This window comes from Budorcas taxicolor, chromosome 15 (genome assembly GCF_023091745.1).
Source record: "Budorcas taxicolor isolate Tak-1 chromosome 15, Takin1.1, whole genome shotgun sequence".
NCBI classification, from domain to species: domain Eukaryota; kingdom Metazoa; phylum Chordata; class Mammalia; order Artiodactyla; family Bovidae; genus Budorcas; species Budorcas taxicolor.
In genome coordinates, this window is record NC_068924.1 from 60,468,478 (window position 1) to 60,489,596 (window position 21,119).

Genomic DNA, 21,119 nt, shown 5'->3' on the forward strand with positions numbered 1-21,119 from the left:
TTGATTTATGATTTAAAAATCTAGAGTCTCTTTCCCAGAAATATTGCCTGAGAGTTTAGTGAAGACTATTCCATTTATTTGATTTTATTGATTATACTAGTTTCTAATTTTTGTCATTCACTGAACCAGACATATACGTACACATACTTCGGAAACAGATTAAAATAATGTCTCCATGATTTCTCAAAAAGTAAATCGTAAAACCCAGATTCAAAGTTGGTTCTTTCTGTTAGCAGTAATGCTATACTGTCTCCATTCATGGAGTGCTTAGGGAAATGAAAAATGTATATTAATTATAATGTAAATACATAAAAAGAGATATAGTGTTACTTTTGTAATTTAAAAAATTAAAGATAAAACCTTTTAAGCCAGAAAATACAAAGTGGTTTTCATTCACTTAGCAACTAAAGTGATGGGAAATCAACATTTGTCAATTAACCTGATCAATATCAGGTAATGTTCCAGGCATTAGACCATGGGCTATCTCATTTATCCTCCAAACAGCCCTGTAAGAGAAGCAGTATTATCCCCACTTTGTAGGAAACTTGAGAACAAAGACACTGAGCAGCTTTACCACTATTTTAGTCTGTGAGTGAGTAAAGCTGACACCAAACCCAAGTGTCCGAAACCCTCTGCTCTTTTTTCTTTACCAGGCTGTCTCCATCTACTGCCGTAGTAAATGTATAACCCAACAAGAACCTGGGCACCAGAAAAATTATACCTTGATTAGATATGGGGATGTAGTTTTTTAAATATATTTTAAGAATATTTTTGAGAACTAACAGTTTTACATGAAACAGGAAAATTTATAGATTTTAATTATCAAGGCAGTATTTCATTTCATAGTAGTTAACTGATAATTCATTTATTTCATATTAAACTTAAATGCTTAATTAAATGTAATTAAACTTTAAACATGTAATTAAATTAATTTTGAAAATGGGTACTTTACCATGTGAGATTTATTTTATGAAAAGCGTGTGCTCATTTCACTAAAATGAACTTTACTGGTTCATTTATAAAACGATAAAGCTAAGCCTTACACTTGTCCATACTTTTCCTATAATTAAGACGAGAGAATATGGCTGTGTCTATCATGTATGAGGATATAATATATAATTTTATAATTTCTAAAGGCACTGTTGAAACCTATGAAGTTTTTTTTTTTTACAGTAAGAAGAACTGAAGGTCATTTGAAATCTGTAATAACTAAAATTACTGGTATATTTGCCAATGGAAAATGTTCATACCTACAGTTTAAACTTTCAAATTAAAGCCTGGTTGTAGAATCTTGAAATGTGTCACAATAATATTGCCTAGATAATTTTGTTTTGGTATTTTACTGTTATAAATCTGATCACCTCAAACATAAAACAAGAGAAAAACTGATTTTGAGAATAATTCTAAAATAGTTTACAATTTGTTTTTTTTAATTTGATGTTGTTTTGAGTTAAGCTTTGCTAATAGGTATGTCCAAGCACAGTTCTTTTTCCCTACTAGAAAGATATTGTCATCCTTTATTATTTATTCATGAATCTACTAACATACTGCTTAACCTGCTGTTACAGACTGAATGTTAGTATTCATCCCATCCACCCCCCTCCCCAAATTCATATGTTGAAACCCTAATCCCCAAAATTTGGAGATAGGGCATTTGGGAGTTAGTTAGATGAGACCCAGGTTTGATCCCTGGGTTGGCAAGATCCCCTGGAGAAGGAAAAGGCTACCCATTCCACTATTCTGGCCTGGAGAATTCCATGGACTGTATAGTCCATGAGGTCGTGAAGAGACAGACACGACTGAGCAACTTTCACTTTCACTCACTTAGATGAGGTCTTGAGGGTGGTGGGGCCCTGGTGTGATAGGATGGTGATGTTGAAAAAGAAGGAGAGACACTGAGTTCTCTACTCTCTCCTTGAGTAAACACCCAGGAAAAGCCATGTGAGCTCACAGCGAGAAGGTGACCATCTGCAACCCAACACTAACCCTGGCTCTCACCAGACACCAGCCCTGCTGGCACCATGATCTTGGACTTCTGCTCTCCAGAACAGCAATAAAATTAATTCCTGCTGTTTAAGCCACCCAATATTTTGTTCTAGTACCCCAAACCAACTAATTCACCCACTATATTGTAAAATGGTACTTTTAAAATTATAAATATGTTGGGTCTTTAATACTGAGATTGCATACAGTTGGTAGTAAATAATTGATTTTGTTTTGATGTGGTCTTTTTTTTTTAATTCAAGATTTTACTTTTATACATCTATGCTAACGATAGCTGCTGCTGCTAAGTCACTTCAGTCGTGTCTGACTCTGTGCGACCCCGTAGACGGCAGCCCACCAGGCTCCCCCGTCCCTGGGATTCTCTAGGCAAGAACACTTGAGTACTGGGTTGCCATTTCCTTCTCCAATGCATGAAAGTGAAAAGTGAAAGTAAAGTCGCTCAGTCGTATCCGACTCTTAGCGACCCCATGGACTGCAGCCTACCAGGCTCCTCATCCATGGGATTTTTCCAGGCAAGAGTACTGGAGTGGGGTGCCATTGCCTTCTCCGAACAATAGCTAGTAGTAGCTAAAAGTTTTGTATTAACTAGAATGAACTGAATTCTAAGAGAAGTAGTTATCTTTCTGGGAGAATTTCTAGGAGAAAAACAGTGGAAAGTGGATAGGAATATTATTTACAATTTTAGACTTCATTTTCTTATCCTGCAAAGTCTCTTTACCATAGTAAATGAAACTTCTGTATAAACCTCTGTAGTATTTTCCTAGACAAATTGTAGCTGTGTTCCCCATATGTTCCTACTAATATTCCTTTGTTTGTACTTTTGTCAAAACACTAATTTCATTACACTTAACTATTTGTTTTGTCTATATTCTTATGTTCCCAACAAGCTTAGGAAATCCTTGAGGAAAAGTTAAAATTGTTTTCATCTATTTATTGTCTGAATCTAGGATGCAAGTATTAAGTTGATAATCAATGAATTAGTGAATCAAAGAATAAAATGTAGTTATAACTCAAGTTAACTATAGTCTTGTTCTTAGCACAGAGATTTAGTGGCATGAAACCAATAACTGAAACATAGCCATGTAAGAGTATATTTTACTTCAAAAATGCAGATTTTTTTCTTAGATTGAGAAACAGAGCTCCACAGTATATTTAGAAGTTAAAACTTGAAAATTTACTCACGAAAAAGGAATTTTGGAAGAGAGCTTCTAGGTGAGATTAAAGGTTCATAACAGAATCATATAGTTATAGAAGTAGACTATAAACTACTCTATTCAAAGGATATATAGTAAATGATATAATATACAAATCTCAGAGCTAAAGAAAAGCAAAGATATAAGTGTGAGGAGGAATTTTCTCTACCTGTTTATCTGCTGGTGATATAATTAAAGTAAAAAGATGCTCTCTGAAACTATAGAAAGAGAACTATTATCCTGAACCTCATTTTGACCAATGAAGAGAAATGACTTGCTTATATGTTTACCTTTCTTTCTTCTTTCTGTTCTTCAAGGGGGCCTTTGGATACATGGAATTTAATTGGATCATTCTGGCATGCCATTTTCATTGGTTGTCTTGTTATCTTCCACCTTATTCCCACATTCCTAATCCCAGTCATCTTGCCCATAGACGTACTCTCTTATTTATGTATTTTATGTATATTCTTTCATATTTCTAGTCTTCCTTCAATAAAGCAGTTGTTGATCCTTGTCTCCCTTGTCTCTCTCCAACAACTGTCTCTCTCCAATTGTTGACCCTTTCTCTGTCTCACTCCCTATATTCAATCTATCAGTAAATCCTGTCAACTGTCTCTTCAATATATCCAGATCCTGATCACTTCTTGCATCCCTGATCTCCACCATGCTAAACCTAAGTCACCCATATTTCTTGCCAGGACTCTTGGCATAGCCTCCTAATTAATCTTGCTCCCTGCTTTTTCGTAGCTCTTATTTTTGTGTCCAAAGCAGCTCTCACGAACTTTTTTACATAGTACTGTCCAATAGCACTTTCTTCAGGGATGGAAGTTTTCTATGCTTGTACTGTCCAAAATAGCAGCCACAAGCCACATGCAACTAATAATGAGTATTTTCAATGTGACACTGAAATTTTTGTTTTATTTTATTAATTTAAGTGTAAGTAGCTATGTGTGACTTCAGTTCAGTTCAGTCGCTCAGTTATGTCCAACTTTTTGCAACCTCATGGACTGCAGCACGCAACCCTTCCCTGTCCATCACCAACTCCTAGAGTTTACTCAAACTCATGTCCACTGAGTCGGTGATGCCATCCAACCATCTCATCCTCTGTCATCCCCTTCTCCTCCCACCTTCAATCTTTCCCAGCATCAGGGTCTTTTCTATTGAGTCAGTTTGCCCCATCAGGTGCCCAAATTATTGGAGTTTCAGCTTCAGCATCAGTCCTTCCAAAGAATATTCAGGACTGATTTCCTTTAGGATGGACTGGCTGGATCTCCTTGCTGTCTAAGGGACTCTCAAGAGTCTTCTTCAACACCACACAGTTCAAAAGCATCAATTCTGAGGCAGTCTGTTTTCTTTATAGTCCAACTCTCACATCCATACATGACTGCTGGAAAAAACAAAGCTTTGACTAGATGGACCTTTGTTGGCAAAGTAATGTCTCTGCTTTCTAATATGCTGTCTAGGTTGGTTATAACTTTTCTTCCAAGGAGCAAGTGCCTTTTAATTTCATGGCTGCAGTCACCATCTGCAGTGATTTTGGAGCCCAGAAAAATAAGATCAACCACTATTTCCACTGTTTCCCCATCTATTTGCCATGCAGTGATAGGACCAGATGCCATGATCTTAGTTTTCTGAATGCTGAGTTTTAAGCCAACTTTTTCACTTTCCTCTTTCACTTTCATCAAGAGGCTCTTTAGTTCTTCTTCACTTTCTGCCATAAGTGTGGTGTTATCTGTATATCTGAGGTTATTGATATTTCTCCCAGCAGTCTTGATTCCAGCTTGTGCTTCATCCAGTCCAGCATTTCTCATGATGTACTCTGCATATAAGTTAAATAAGCAGGGTGACAATATACAGCCTTCATGTACTCCTGTCCTGATTTGGAACCCATTTGTTGTTCCATGTCCAGTTCTAACTGTTTCTTCTTGACCTTCATACAGATCTCTCAGGAGGCAGGTCAGGTGGTCTGGTATCCCCATCTCTTGAAGAATTTTCCAGTTTGTTGTGATCCACACAGTCAAAGGCTTTGGCGTAGTCAATAAAGCAGAAGTAGATGTTTTTCTGGAACTCTCTTGCTTTTTCGATGATCCAACAGATGTTGGCAATTTCTTTTCTGGTTCCTATGCCTTTTCTAAATCCACCTTCAACGTCTGGAAGTTCACGGTTCATGTACTGTTGAAGCCTGACTTAAAGAATTTTGAGCATTACTTTGCTAGCGTGTGAGATGAGTGCAATTGTGCTGTAGTTTGAGCATTCTTCGGCATTGCCTTTCTTTGGGATTGGAATGAAAACTGACCTTTTCCAGTCCTGTGGCAACTGCTGAGTTTTCCAAATTTGCTGGCATATTGAGTGCAGCACCTTCCCAGCATCATCTATTAGGATTTGAAATAGCTCAACTGGAATTCTATCACCTCCACTAGGTTTGTTCATAATGATGCTTCCCAAGGCCAACTTGACTTCACTTTCCGTGTGTGATAAGTACTGTGTTATTAGACAGTACAGTTTTATAGCATTAGTCAGCTCTTATCACTCCTCTGGCTCAAGCCTTTAATGACATCACATCTCACTCAGAATAAAAAACCTATATGCAAACAGCGATCCATAAGGTCTACATGTCCTTACCTAATTTGGTTCCTTGCTGTCTCTCTGATCTTTTTGATATCATTGTCGTTGTGGAAAGAGTAAAGGGAATATCAAGAATACTTTTAGACATGAGAACTAGGATAGTGCCATTTACAGGTGTAAGTAAGCATAACCATATATCTAACCATATTTATTGAACACCTTCTCTGGTGTGAATAACTTGTATGCTCCTGAGTACCTTTTATGAGCCTAGAATCATGTTAAGCTCTAGGTTTATTGTAGTATAAACTGTTATCCTTGACCATTTATAGCTTAAGAAAGGATAATTTAAAAAAATTTTTTTAGAATAAGAAAGTATAATTTTAAAAAAAAATTAATAAAACAAGAAGGGACTTCACTGGTGGTCCAGTGATTAAGACCACACTTCCAGTACAGGGGGGCACAGGTTCAATCACTGGTCGGGGAACTAAGATCACACATGCCATGGGGCACAGCCAAAAAGAAACAAGTAAACAAATAAAGATCTCATTATGAATTGTGATAAGTAGTATAAAGACAAAGAACACTCTCCATACATTGAGGGGGGAGGGAATAAACTTTGTGTTATTTTAGGATGAGACCTTTCTGAAGACCTGAACCTGAGACTTGAAAAAAATCATAAGAAGAAAAAAGTGGTCTTACAGAGAGCACTAAGCCAAGAAGTGTTCTTGGGTTAGGGAACAGCAGGTGTACTAGGAAAGGAAAGTAATTGGTATTTTCAAGTACCTGAAAGGCCTAGTTGTTGAAACAGAGTGAGTGATAACAAGTGTTACAAAGATGAGTTCAGAGAATAGGGTTGATGAGTTCAGGTGTCATACCATGCTTTAAAAATTTATTCATGAAGGGATATAGGTAGAAGCAGTTTCTACCTATATTCCCTGGGCTTCCCATAGGGCATATATAGGGCTTCCCAGGTCGCTTGACAGTAAAGACTCTGCCTGCCAATGAAAGAGACATGGGTTCTATCCCTGGGTCAGGAAGATCCCCTGGAGAAGGACTGCAGCCCATTCCAGTATTCTTGCCTGGAAAATCCCACGGCCAGAGGAGCCTGATGGGCTACAGTCCATAGGGTCGCAAAGAGTCAGACACGACTTAGTGACTAAACAGCAACAGCAATCCTGTTCACATAAAATTTTATATAGCTTTTCCGAAATTCTTTTCTAACAAAAATTCAGTACACATTAATTTAGGTTCTTAAATATACTTAGTGATATTTGGTCGAAAAAACTCATGAAAGACTGGAAGCTAAATGCTCGTCTTACACTATGAGATTCAGTATATATATATATACATCAGTATTGGAAAGGCTATGAGTGAAATGCCAGAATTAAATAGTTATAATAACTCTGTTTATGTTTGTTTATTGGTAAAATATTCTTCAGAATCAAACATTTTTATCATCATGCTTCCTAACATCCCACAGTAATTTTTCTCAGTCAAGAAAGAGGGATTGATTTAGAGCAGTATCTGAAAGAACGTTCATCAAATTGTTAACAGTGTTTGCCTTTGAGTGGTGGATTTTGGAGTTATACTTTCTATCCCTTCTATGTTTTTTATGTTTGAATTTTTATGATGAAAACATTTTTTTCATAAAGGAAAGCGATTTCAAATAAGTGTGTAAAGTCTAACCCTTTGGGGATAATATAATGAAATCTTTATATCTCATCAAACTATATTTCCAAACAGTTAAAGATTTAGATACAATAAATTAAATTATAAAAGTAATAGAAGAAAATTAAAGAGAGTGTTTAAAATCTTGGAGTGGGGAAATAGCAAACAGTATATCTAGTGATTCTCTTTGGAGGAATTAGAACTCTTTGGAGAAATCTTTGATTCAAAGGAAAGAAAAAAATAAATCTGTAACTTTTTTTTATTCTTAGATGTCCTTGAAGAATGATGAGGGCATGTCAAAAAGATAAGAAGCCAGCTCAAAAGAACTCCCACTGGCCAAAGAAAAGACAATTTGAGCATCAAAATAAATAAATATAGTAATGGATTGTAACCCATTTAATAAAACAGGAAGTCATGAATATTTATAGACAAAAATGAGCAAATAAATACATTATTAACAAACAAGATATTTACATACCCTCAAAATACCTTCCCACAAAATACTGATGACTAAAAAGGGGACAGTATAATTTTATGGTGGAGAAGCCTGGTAGACATCACCTTAATCAAGTTACGGTCACCAGTAATGGGGCAAATTGAAGTTATGTATCCCCTGATAGCATGAAGTAAAAAGAACTCAGCAACATTTCTGTGATATTCCTACCAGGTATTCATAACGTGAATATACCCATGAGGAAACATCAGACAAACCCAAATTGGGAACATTCTACCAAATGGCTGGCCTGGAATCCTCAAGTGTCAGGATTATAAAAGTCAAGGAAAATGTGAGGAATTTCCAGGTTGAAGGAGGCTGAAGAGACAATTTGAATGTAACACATGATTCTGAATTCAGTCCTTTTGCGATGAAGGATGATACTAGCACAAGTGGCAAAACTTGAATGGGATCTAAAGATTTTGATGGTAGTATCCATTTCCTAATTATATCAATATCCCAAGTCAGATGGCTATATTATTATTATATAGGGGAATGTTTTTGTTTGTAGGAATCATACCCCAAATTATTAAGAAGTGATGGGTCATCATGTCAGCAACTTATTCTCTAGTGAAATAGAGAATAAAGATTTTTGTTTTATATATATAACTTTTCTATAAATTTGAGATTGTTTCAGAATTTTTAAAAGTACAAATATGTGTATATGTAGATATATATACACTTATACATATTTAGTAAATTAAAGCCATTTTTAAATTACTAAGAAAAAGCTGAGTGCCCTAATACAAAATGGGCAGAAGAAATCAAGAAGCTTTTCTCCAAAAAGTTACAGAAATAGCTAATAAGGCTAACTAGTAATCAAAGAAATGTAAGCAAAAACCAAAGAGATATATACTATGATACTAGAGATATATACCACAAAGACAAATACTATGTACCATTTTTTCAGCTACTAAATATTTAAAATGATAATGCGTTGTGTTAAAGATAGTGTGGAGAAACAAATGTCACTCATGTTAATTGTACAAGTGTGCCTTGTTAAAACAATTCTAGGAAAGTATGTCAAAAGTGAGAGTGTACATTATCATTGTTGCCATCATACCATTTATAGGAATCAGTAAAATTATTTCTTCTTTGGGAAAAAATAAATCTACTTCAGCCAGGTTTTCAATCTAGACAATCAGCTCTCTTTTCCCTATCCCGTTCTTTCCTTTGAGAAAAACACATTTGGAGTTCAATTTCTCCTTGTAGGTCCACAAATGAACAGTGGTCATGTTCATTGTGCCTTCCACATTACTTAGCTCATTCCTGAAAGTAGCTTATTAAAAGATGTACTTTTAAAAGACTTAACAAGTGAAAACACTTATTAAGGTACATGTATACAAAAAGATACATGCATCTCAATCTACATAGTGGAATTATTTCCAATAACCAAGATACGAAAGCAAGCTAAGGGCCCATTAATAGATGAGTGGATAAAGAAGATATGATATACAATGAAATATGACTTAGTCATTTAAAAATGGAATTTTGCTTTTTGCAACATCATGGATGGGCCTGGAGAGTATGCTTAGTGAAATAAGTCAGAGGAAGACAAATACTATGTTATCACTTATGCATGGAATCTAATGAATAAAGCAAAGCAGCAACAGACTCACAGATATAGAGAGCAAACTAGTGGTTACAGGCTGAGAGGGGGAAAGGAGGAGGAGCAGGATAAGGATAGGGGATTAAAAAGTACAAACTACTATGTATAAAATAAATAAACTATGCAGAAGCCCCATGCGAGCATTTGACTTTGCTGAGACCACTGAACTGTTGGCTACCACCTCTTACCTGCCTTGATACACTCTTCCAGCTAATTAACCATCTTGATCCATGGTCAGCTTTAATCTTCACTTCCTTGCCCTTCTCTTGCTTTGTCTCACTTTCTCAGCAAAACTACTATTCTAGTTAAATGGTACTCTGAGTGAAAAGACAGAAAGTGGTGATTGTAGGGAGGAGAGTGTATGAACTGAGATTATACAAGGATAGCAGTTATTGATGATGACAAGATCTAAGGTATGACCATGGAAATGGGTATTAGAGGTTGAATGGAGACAAGATTGTTGGAAGAGAGGTGATCAAGAAACTGAAAGGACAGGGTGTTTGAAAGATGAGTAATGACACAGAGTTGCAGAAATGACAGCAGTAAAGATGGGTAGCAGGAGACATAATCTAGTGACTTTTTAATATCAATAATTAATACAAATCAGACTAATTGAACTGAATTATTTTTCATGAAAGATCATAACCATTCTCAGCAGTGTCCCTGTCAGTCAGTGGGTTGTTTCAAGATGCATACAGTTCTTCTGTCTTCATGATCTTAGTACTTTCCCAGCTGTGGTCCAGAGGTCTGTGCTGGCCACAGCCCACCTTTGTTCCCTTAACACATTCCTGGTCCCTTTATGTTCTCTTAATTAAGTATCCATGGTGAAGAGAACCAAACTCAATGTCCTTAGGTGAAAAGCATCAGAAAAGAAAAATCAATAAATGACATCCTTTAGTGTAATAATAATGGAATTTTTAACTTGAAAATTACTTGTGAATAGACTTCACAGTCTTTATAGCTACATGCAAATTGTATGCTAATATAACTTTAGCTCAGCAAACTATTTTACACAATTAGTTGAAACATTTGATATTGTGCCTACAGCCTTACAAGTATGTCTCACCCTTTGTCATAGATAAATACCTGAAATATATGTGTAAATAGATTTTTGGTAATATAAATTACATTTTCTCAGTGATTTGCATAATATCAAAAATGCTTCATCTTTAAGTCAATCATAGTTGGTAGTTATGATAGTTTCTCTTCTTAAGAAGTAGTTTACATCAATATTTAAATGCACCAGAAGTTCTTACTTTTAAAAAGCTAACTGAATCATTTTAATGAGAAAAGTCATTCTTAAAATAGAAAATTAATCCTTGAATCATATAATTTTAAGTCAGAATGGACAACAGAGATTATCTAGTATGCTCCTTTGGTTTACAGATGAGAAAATTTCAAAGTTCCGAACAGAAAATTTAAAGAATTTGCCTCAAATCACGTATTCTGCTCCAGTTGCTGGTACAGATAAAACTAGAACCCGGATCTTGGGCACACTTTCCACTGTGCCGTACTAGTACCTACTTTCTGTATTTGTAAATCTGTGCTTTTCAATATTGAATTTTCTTTATAAACCATACACCAAGTTAATACAAGGCCTACCTATTGGTGAAGTTCTCACCAACGCATGCAACTAAAAGAAAAATACCTTCCTATGACAGGTGGCTCAGTGGTAGAGAATCTGCCTGCCATCACAGGAGCTGCAGGAGACATGGGCTCGATTCCTGGGTCGGAAGATCCCCTGGAGAAGGAAATGGCAACCCATTCCAGTACTCCTGCCTGGAGAATCCCATGGAGCCTGGCATGCTATAGTCCATAGGGTCACAAGAAGTCAGACACAATTGAGTAGGCACACCCATGTATATGACTATATGCCTGAATACTTTGACTGTGTTGAATTGAGCCATGTTCAAACCTCAGCTGTATTTGGATCCAGAGACTTTTCATTGAATCTGGACCTCACTCTGGTTTAACCAAAAGAACTTGAAGTTTTAGAAAACTTGAATTTTAGGCGCCACTTCCGTTACTTAATCGTTGTACAGCCATGGTCAGACTACTTAGTCTCTAATGGGTCTCAATTTTCTCAACCATAAAATGGAGTTAATGGCTGTATTTAACTCACAAAGTTACCATAATGATCAAATGTTGTGACAGTGATGGAAAAGGTTTTTGAGTATTTAATGTGCCAGATACTTTGCCAGTTAATATATCATGTGTATTATCCTAGAGTTAACTTTTCACTTATCAACTAGTTAATTTCACATATACTGATTTTATTTTTATAATGTTTTTTCAAAGATAAAATCTTATCTCCTGTTACCTAAGCTTTTCTGTTGTTGATACATTTATTCTTTCATCACATTAAGACCTCTGTAATCTTCCTTTGTTCATTGTTTGAGGAGGTGTAAGGTAATTATGTATTATTTATTATCTGATTACCAGATTTATTTTCTAGATATACATCTGATTTTTTTTTACAGTAGTGTTTTTTATCTTTCTCAATGAGATTAAATGACAAAATTACCTTTCACAGGAAAACTAATGCCATTTCTTGATATAAATTACAGTTCTCTGATGCAAATATCCTTTGGATCTATTGCTGAAAATTGGGGGAGAAGGGACGTTGATAAGGCATGAAAATGTCATGTTTTTTATCAGCTTTTTAAAGGTGTTAACTTGGGCATCAGCATATAGGTTTACACTGGGTAATTGGACCCCTTTTGTCCATATTTGTATATTAATATAAAGAAATTCCTATCAGACAACGTGGTAATAGCAGATACATAAATAATAATGCACCTGGACAATTTTTTAACTAAAGAAAATTTTAAATGCCCAGTATTTTAAAGGTAAAGTTAAAATTCTAATTTTTAATATTTTCGTACTGTTATAGGATGAGGGAGCCGGATGGGCTGCCGTCTGTGGGGTCGCACAGAGTCTGACAGGACTGAAGCGACTTAGCAGCAGCAGCAGCAGCATAGTTTTAAAGACATTGTAGAATTTCATGATAGTTAATTTTACTATGAAAGTTATCAAAAATTATGAAAATCAGGCAAAATAATATACGTGATTTGAAATGGGCTGCCTGTGGGATATGTTGTACACACCATGATAACCTACCTTTGTTAAATGTTTGGAAACATTAATAAGGAAGCCAGGGTCATATTTGTAACTGGATTTACTTCTTGACAACTCCTGTTTTATGAGTTACTAGACTGCTGTACAAATAAAAAGGCAACATCCTCAAAATTAAAGAGGTTTAATAAAAAAAACTTTAGATGACACAAGATATTTATTTTCAGTAAAAAATATATTACTATAAAATACTGTTGACAAGAGCTTGTATCTCATGAAGATTAGCAATAGTTAGTATTTTAATGTTAATATTATATAAACTTTTAGTTTTAAAAGTTCTAATCCCATGTATCTAAAAATGAATATCCTTAATATACCTAAATGTATGTTTTTTTCCCATTGATCAAAGTGTTTATTTTCCTAGAAATCTTACTAGTTTGGAGAAATTTATTTTATTATAATTTTCTAATCACTGTTAGTGATTGGATTATGTATGTCAATATGAAATAAGAAAAAAGACTAAGGCATATTTGGCTTTATGTCTTGTTTTTGTTCTCATACCAGAAGAACCACTGTCTCCAAACCATTGAAGATGTACTATAGTTATCTTATCAAGCTGTGAAAAGATGAAATGGATAAATGGTAGCAACTAAAACTAAAAAAGTAATTTATGTATGTGGTATTTAGTAATGGGCCTTTAGACACAAAATTTACTACCAAATACTTGAAGCAGATTTTATTATCAAACAACTTAGGGCAGAGGGAAAAATACTTGAGAAACTTTTTGAATATATGAAATAATAATGGTCTTAGGTAGATTCATTATTGGTGGATTAGGATACACTGGATATGTTTCTGATCCACCCTCCTTTAACCCATAGTGACTTTCATCAAATGGTTGGCTGGAATTCATTTCATAATAAAATCTTGGAGCAGATTGTAGCCGCTGAAGCTAATTGACCCAGATAGAAATTGAATCTGTTGTGTTCAAACAAAAACACTGTTCTAAATGTTGGACTTGCTAGGACAAATATGTGTTAAGATGTGAAATAGTCACATCGTTGTCCTTGTGGAATATGATTATTTATAGACACATTTCCTCACTCATGAAAGTAGAAAAATATCTCCTTCATGTAATCCATTGTATTTTCATTGAAAATGGAGAAATAAGTATATGAGAAATAATCGTATTGCCAAATCCTTCAATTGTAGTAATACTTGTTTTGCACAGAACACCATTCTCTTCTCTTGGTTTTCTTTTGTTGTTGTTATTAGAGATGTACTTTTAGACTGGGTGTGACTGTTCAATAAAATGTTTACAAAGATGTGCATATATTTTTGCTAAATATATAGGCAAAATCATTAATTAATTTATCATTAAATTAATTTTGTGCACACTTATTATTAATTTTGTGCACATTTATTTAAATGGTTTTCTGCATTTCCTAGCTTCTTAAGAATATTCTTTAAAAAAAAAAAGCAATATTCTTTAATGTTACCTGAATGCTTCAAATTGTATTTTCTTCTTTCCTATGGCAGGCACTTCTACCTATATGATCACTTTACTTAAGATCACAGTAAAGCAAATGCTTTTGTATTTTTAAGATCACCCACAGCTTCTACAGTATCAGTTTCTATGAAATTGCAATGCTCCAGAATTTCATCATCATCTCATTTTATGTTCAGACATAGCACACAAGTTGTCCATCATGAAGAATCTTAAATTCAGTTAATATTTAAGCAGATTATCTTAACTCTTATTAAATTTTTATGTTTAATAGCACTTATAAAATATTTTTAAATAGTAACATTAATGCTAATATTCATATAGGAAATAGTTTATCCTCTTAAATTTTTATATTTTTGTCATCTTTTTACAAACAAAAGTGGAGTTTATATCCACTTGTCTTCTTTGTCTTAAAAAATTGTTTTTGAATTAGTATTATATTTGCAATTTTGTTTTAAGAATATTAAAACTTTTATGGAAGATAAACTCAGGTAATCAGAATGTTGATTCAGGTGTCGACTTGGCATAGCAGTTCATTAACTATGTGTTAATTATCCATGATTACTCCTGAAAAGCTATAGTGGCTTCATCTTTTAGGTTTCTTCATTAAATCATTAATTTTCTTGGTGGTAACTAAGCCTGACATAAAATTAAGTCATCTCAGTCTCCACAGATTTTTATCTTCCCATGATGTCAAGAGCACTGAGTTAGTTAATATAGGGCAATGCAACTTATTCCATGCATATACTGACATTTTATTTTAGAATTATTTATATTATTTTGGCTTATCTGATATTTAAGTATAATCTCATAAATGTGTATCTTTTAATTAATTATTTAATGTTGTAGCTTACAGTTTGTATTTGCTGTGTAATAAGCCCATTTATGTATTTGAACCACTTCTTATCAACAGTTCTTTGACCTCTGGCTACATGAAACTGCTACAGTTTATCCAGAACATTATTTATGAGGAAGGATTTGATGGATCCAATCCCCAGGTATTGAAAAACTTCAAAACCTTTTTATAATCACATATGTAATGTTGTTTTTAAACTCTCTAGGGCTAGAACCAGAAGGGCTTAGAATAATCAACAGTGAGCAAGCTGTTTCTAAACACAGAGGATGTAAATAAGCAGAACACATGCAGCCTTAGTTTGACTATAAATGTGTGCTTTGAATTTTTGCTCAGTTCTCAGTGGATACACAGAAAATGTTCATATGCATTGTCAACACGAATTACTTTTAAATATGTATTTGTAGTGCCTGAAATTAATAAATAACATAGCTTGAAAATTACTGTTAAATTTGCATGACTTGTATTTTTCTATCTCAATTTTTTACAGTTATGTCACTCAGGCCTTAATTTTGAATTACGAGTTTCAAGATTTTATTTATTATATTATGTTTTGAGTTGTCTCATTGAATAAAATATGCATTTTTTATTTGCTACATTAAAATATTTTATATCTTAACTATTTCTCTGTAGCTCTATTTTTTAAAATTTCCTCTGGATTCCTACCATTAAAAACGTTCCGGTTAGTTTAACTTGAACAAAATGAGGGAAATTTTATTTCTAGCTATCATGCCTTTCACAATTCTTCCTCAGTAATTTTAATTGCTATTGCTGCTAAAAGATTTGCATTTCATTTATATTATTTTAGCAGAATTATTTCCAGAGCACCATTACTTTTGTTGAAGAAGACAAAAAAGCCAGAAGTCTTATTTTTGGCATTATTAACCACACTTGCTCTTAATTTGTATCGTAGATTTTTAAATATTCTTTAGCTTTATTGCTATATTTAACACTGTCCATGGCAAAAGAAATACTTTTAGAATCTGTTTCGATCATCAGTTTTATAGCAGGTAAAAAATATTTATGTGTGTATGGTGAGGCACACATTCATTTATAGATGGTCTTTTATGCATGTTACAGTTTTTGTGACAGCCCTTGGTATTTAGTACAGTTTTATTTTGGTCACTGTTGCTCCATTTTTGGTCTAGCTAAGATTTATGGGCTCCATGTCTTCTCTTTGGTGGCAGAGCCCGTCTGGAGAGGTAAATTGGTCCCTGACAGACACCTCTCCCCACGCGCTCCGGTAACTATGGAAACAGGCATGTCATAACAGTTCCTGTGGTACATTGTGCAGAGCTGCTGCTCTGGAAGGATGGCACATCTTCTAAGAGCAAGAAATTTTATAGAATGCAAGAAAAGCAAAGGCAATAAATACCCGCATACTTAGATATATAAGTATGTACACACACACACACATCCAAAAAGCCCTTAAAAAGTAAGCTATTATTATTAGGATGGAATGAAAAGCTTTTCTTACTTGTTTCTTTGAATGTGAATTAACACCATTTTAAATAAATGATATTTTATTTTATGAACATTACTAGACAACAGACTGGTTTGGGCCTGTAACTTTCATAAAGATTAAACAGGGTTGAGAAATACATTTTTATGGTGAGTACCAGGAATGCTAAAAATTAATTTTAATTAAATATGCCAAGAAGTTATTATAAATATATTTCCTATTTTATTGGAACTAAAATATAGTTAATGAATTTGTATACTTTTGAATTATGGATTACATCATTTGCTAATTACCTAGTCTGTTTATCTGTCTCAGAAACTTTAGATGACTTCTGGAAGCCACAAAAATACATCTATCAGGCACTACTTCAAAAAATATTATTCCTGAGTCAAGATAATATCCTGACACTGAAGTAAATCCTACTTTTTAAAAGGATATTTTCATCTTACTTTCTCTGTCATAACATTTTCAAATAAACTAGTTGGAGTCAACAAATGGACTCTAAGGAGCAGAATATTATATACTACTGTATAATTAATACTGGTAGTAAGTAAAGTATTGTAGCTTATCTGTAAAGATATTTGGAGTGGGAACATTTACAAGTTGCTGTCATAATTTTATTTTTCATTTTCAGATATCTAAGAAATAATACAATGAGTGAAATTTGAACATTGATTTTTACTTAGAGTACCAGATTAACTATTTTAGATCTTCTCAAAGGAATAAATTTATTTATTGTTCAGCTATCAGCAAAAGTTTATTTTTTTAATTTTATTATGCCTCGCAGTATGCCCCATTATTATATGGTATAGTAAGGAATTATATGTTCCAAACAACACAGGAAGTTTGTAACTCAGCCTTTGTTTTTATAATACTGTCATATTTTAAAAAATATAAATGTATTATCTCTGCTAAGTATTATGCTCAATTATGTTCTAATGTGCTATGTACCCACTTCACTTAAATATCTGTCACTCATTCATTCTCTGGCTTAATCTTTTCATTCTTCCTATATGCGTATATCAGTGTAACTGTCAAAGTCACTAAACTGTGGTTGTCCAGATTCTGCACTGACAGCAATTTTGTTATAAACTTGTATAAACTTTTTGATACAACAGTAGTAGGTAATGATGACTGTGAATTAAAATACAGCTGACCTTTCTGAAATGTTGACAGGGTATACAATATGATGCTGCTCTCCTTTTCCCATCAGATTTCATTCTAATATCTAGATTTTGTTTGGGAATTTTTTTTTTCCAGGTTGCTCATTCTTTTAGGAATCTAACTTACGCTATAGATCATGAGATAGCAAGTTTGGGGATGAGAATGTGAACCTTACTCTTGCCATTTTGTTTAAATTCTGAGTTTCTAAGTAATACAGAAAAATGAATAACCTGTTATATTTCACAGATACTTCACAGGAACTCATCAGATATTTATTTATACCTCTAACATATACTACATTATTTTATTCAATACAGAGATACTAAGAAAGCATTTTTTATGGACTGTTGAGGATCACAACCTATGGTATATTGTCATCATACCCCCCAGACAAGCAGAAAAGGAAACTGACCCAACAGCCTTGATATTGTCATTGTGCTGTAGGTCCTTGAAGTCAAAAAGTTTTTCTCAAATGTGCTTAGACTAAATTCTTCCATTTTAAATTTAATTCTCATAGTTTTATACAGGCTGTTGTATCACTTTATATATTTGAGGAATTATATAGTCTCATAGGGGCTTCCCAGGTTGCTCAGTGGTAAAGAATCTGCCTGCCAGTGTAGGAGACACAAGAGACTTGGATTCGAACCCTGGGTTGGGACAATACCCTGGAGGAGGAAATGGCCACCCACTCCTGTATTTTTGCCTGGAGAATCCCAGGATAGAGGAGGCTGGTAGGCTACAGTCCATGGGGTCGCAAAGAGTCAGACACAGCTAAGCACACACGCAGGCATGCATAGGCTCATAGAGCAATATTCTGTTCTATCCTTTTTTTTTTTTAAGAAATGAGAAAACTAGGACCTAAGTAATGTAAGTGTTTTGTCCAAAATCATACATCTACTTAGCTATACAGTGCAGATTTAAAAGCCTCTGTTTTACCTATCTTACTAACTACTGTCTTCTTAGGTTTTCCTCTTGTAACATTTCAATGTTTTATTCATTTTCCCTACTTCCTTTTATCAGTAAATCTTCCTTGAAAAGGAATACACAAAATCACTTTCATAAATTTTATTAATGGCATTTTATAGCAATAGCACGTTTAGGATCTTGTTTCATCAGAAATCGGTTCTAAAGAGGCATGTTCCAAATCTTTGCTTTAGGAGAATAAATCTTATTTTTCCTGTTAGAATTATAATGATTTTCCAATTATTTCAGTATGCCAGGTTTTGCAAATAGCTCCTTCCTTTGCCTGGAAATTTTGCTGAATTGCTAAGGAAAGCATTTGCAAAACATTTGTCTGGTTAGAATAACCCAAACAGTAAGATTTATTATAAACATATCTGCTGGCAAACATTTATTGACATTCAAATTAGGTTTTACTTAATGGTTTTTCAATGCTCTTTTCCCAAGAAATATCATTAACTGTTATTCTGACCTTAATGGCAATGGGCTCAAGTTCTAAATGTTCACCTGTTTTGTGAAAAGTGTCAAATGATCATAAAAGTAGCTTCAAGGAGAAAAAATAGAGGCAAGTGCAAAATGTTAAACACCAAAAAATACATTTTTAAACTTTTTCCAAACAGAATAGTAGGCAATTAACATGATAGAATTTATCTGAGAAATGGTGAGCACTCTGTAGTTTATTGTAAAACAGAATTTTGTAATACTAAGAATGGCTTGTGCACATTCTGGCTTAGATTCTCTTTATTATTATCTATGATTTGTTATGTATTACTTTAATTGCCTCAAACATGATTCTTAGAGTAGTCACTGTTAAAATTTAGAAACAATTAAAAGTTTAAGGCCTGTGATACTCAATTTTTCCAAAAGGAAAAAGCACAAGAAAAAAATAGTTCTGCTATTTTTTATAGTATCATAATCTGAAAGATCTCCTTTATATTGCCTTATTATTGATACTACATGAAGTTTTTTCCCACATCTGTTGACATTGTCTCTCGGATCTGTTTTGAATGAAAATAAGAACTGGCAGATAAAAGAGGTATCCTGTCATTTACTAAAGCTTACTGTGTTTACTTCCCTCTCACTTTCGCTTAGAAAAAACAGAAAAACATTTTAAGAATAGGAATCCAGAATCTTGGTTCACCTTTGTGGGGAGATGATATTTGCTGTGCAGAAAACTGTGACGCAAGTCACAGCCTCACGAAGTTCCTCTATATACTCCGTGCGCTTCTGCGAACCTCTCTTTCAGCCTGTATCATTACAGTGCCAACACACCTTATCCAGGTAAGAATTTCCCTAAACTACTTTGTCCTAACTCATGGTTCATCGTTAAAGAGCAGTATATAAATGCTTTATAAATTATTTTCATGTGTCGTTTGTGTAAAAGAGATTTTGGATGCTAAAAATGCCAAAGCAGCAAGGTATCTTTGAAGATTATTCAATTCTTTAGTATCTATGGTTTTAGTATACAGTGAGTATATGGTAATTTCATCTTTACTAATTTTATTATAATTTTTCTTGAATTTATTGTAAACTTGCTAATATCATTGTGACGTAAGGTTGATTTTGCTGCAGTATCTTTTCATTGATCATAAAACCAATCTGAATATAGATCTTGAAGAGATATTTTTGCACCTATGTACAACAGCATTATTCGCAAGACCTAAAATGTAGAAGCAGCCTGACTATTCACTGACAGCTGAATAGATAAGCAAAATGTGGTGTATCCATACAACAGGATATTATTCAACCCTAAAAAGGAAGGAGATTCTGATGTGTGTTACAACAGGAGTAAATCTTGAGAACATTTTGTTAAGTGAAATAAGTCAGTCACTGAAAGATAAATACTGTGAATCCACTTACATGACATACTTAGAATAGTCAAAATTATGAAGACAAAAGGAGAATGGTGATTGCCAGGAGCTGACAGTAGGAGAGAATGAGGACTTATTGTTTAATGGGTATGGAGTTTCAGTTTTAGAAGATGGAAAGAGTTCTGGAGATAGCTGGTGGTGATGGTAACACATTATGAATGTACTTAATACCATTTAACTGTACAATTTAAGATGGTTAAAATGGTAAATTTTATATTGTATATATTTTACCTAAAAAAATGGGGAAGAAAGAAGCTGATCTGCATAAGACTGGTCCCTTTCTTGCCTCTAGTGTGTGTGTGTGTGTGTGTGTGTGTGTGTAAATTATTCTGAAGCCATACTCTCAGAAAAAGAAACCAATCTCCCCAGGGAAAGAAGGGTCTTTGTAAGATTTCTTCATCGGTTCAAAAAAGTTCTTTTCCTAAAAGTGTTCAAATGGCAAGTTTGGAAGTATTTCCACAGTGAGTATGTGTGTGTGTGTGTGTGTGTGTGAACAGTATACACATATACACTATAACGTGTGTGTGTATATACATATAAACTGCAACATGATACTAGATATAACTGAAATATCTGCTGCAATGAAGGGAATGTGAAAGTCAAAATAACTAAATCACTGAAATCACTAAATCTTTTCTGATGAACATACTAAAACATTTTGATTTGAAGTAAATTATAGCAGAGAAGTTTTGAGG

General features: G+C 33.9%; 1 protein-coding gene across 1 annotated transcript in view; it reads left to right on the forward strand.

The window, feature by feature from the left end:
- The window catches only part of ELP4 (elongator acetyltransferase complex subunit 4), a 237,646-nt gene that overhangs the window by 72,872 nt on the left and 143,655 nt on the right, over positions 1 to 21,119 (forward strand). Inside the window, exons 6-7 of the mRNA XM_052652866.1 lie at positions 15,028 to 15,112; positions 19,646 to 19,834. Coding sequence (XP_052508826.1) covers positions 15,028 to 15,112; positions 19,646 to 19,834 — 274 coding nt within the window. The remainder of the gene's footprint in view (positions 1 to 15,027; positions 15,113 to 19,645; positions 19,835 to 21,119) is intronic.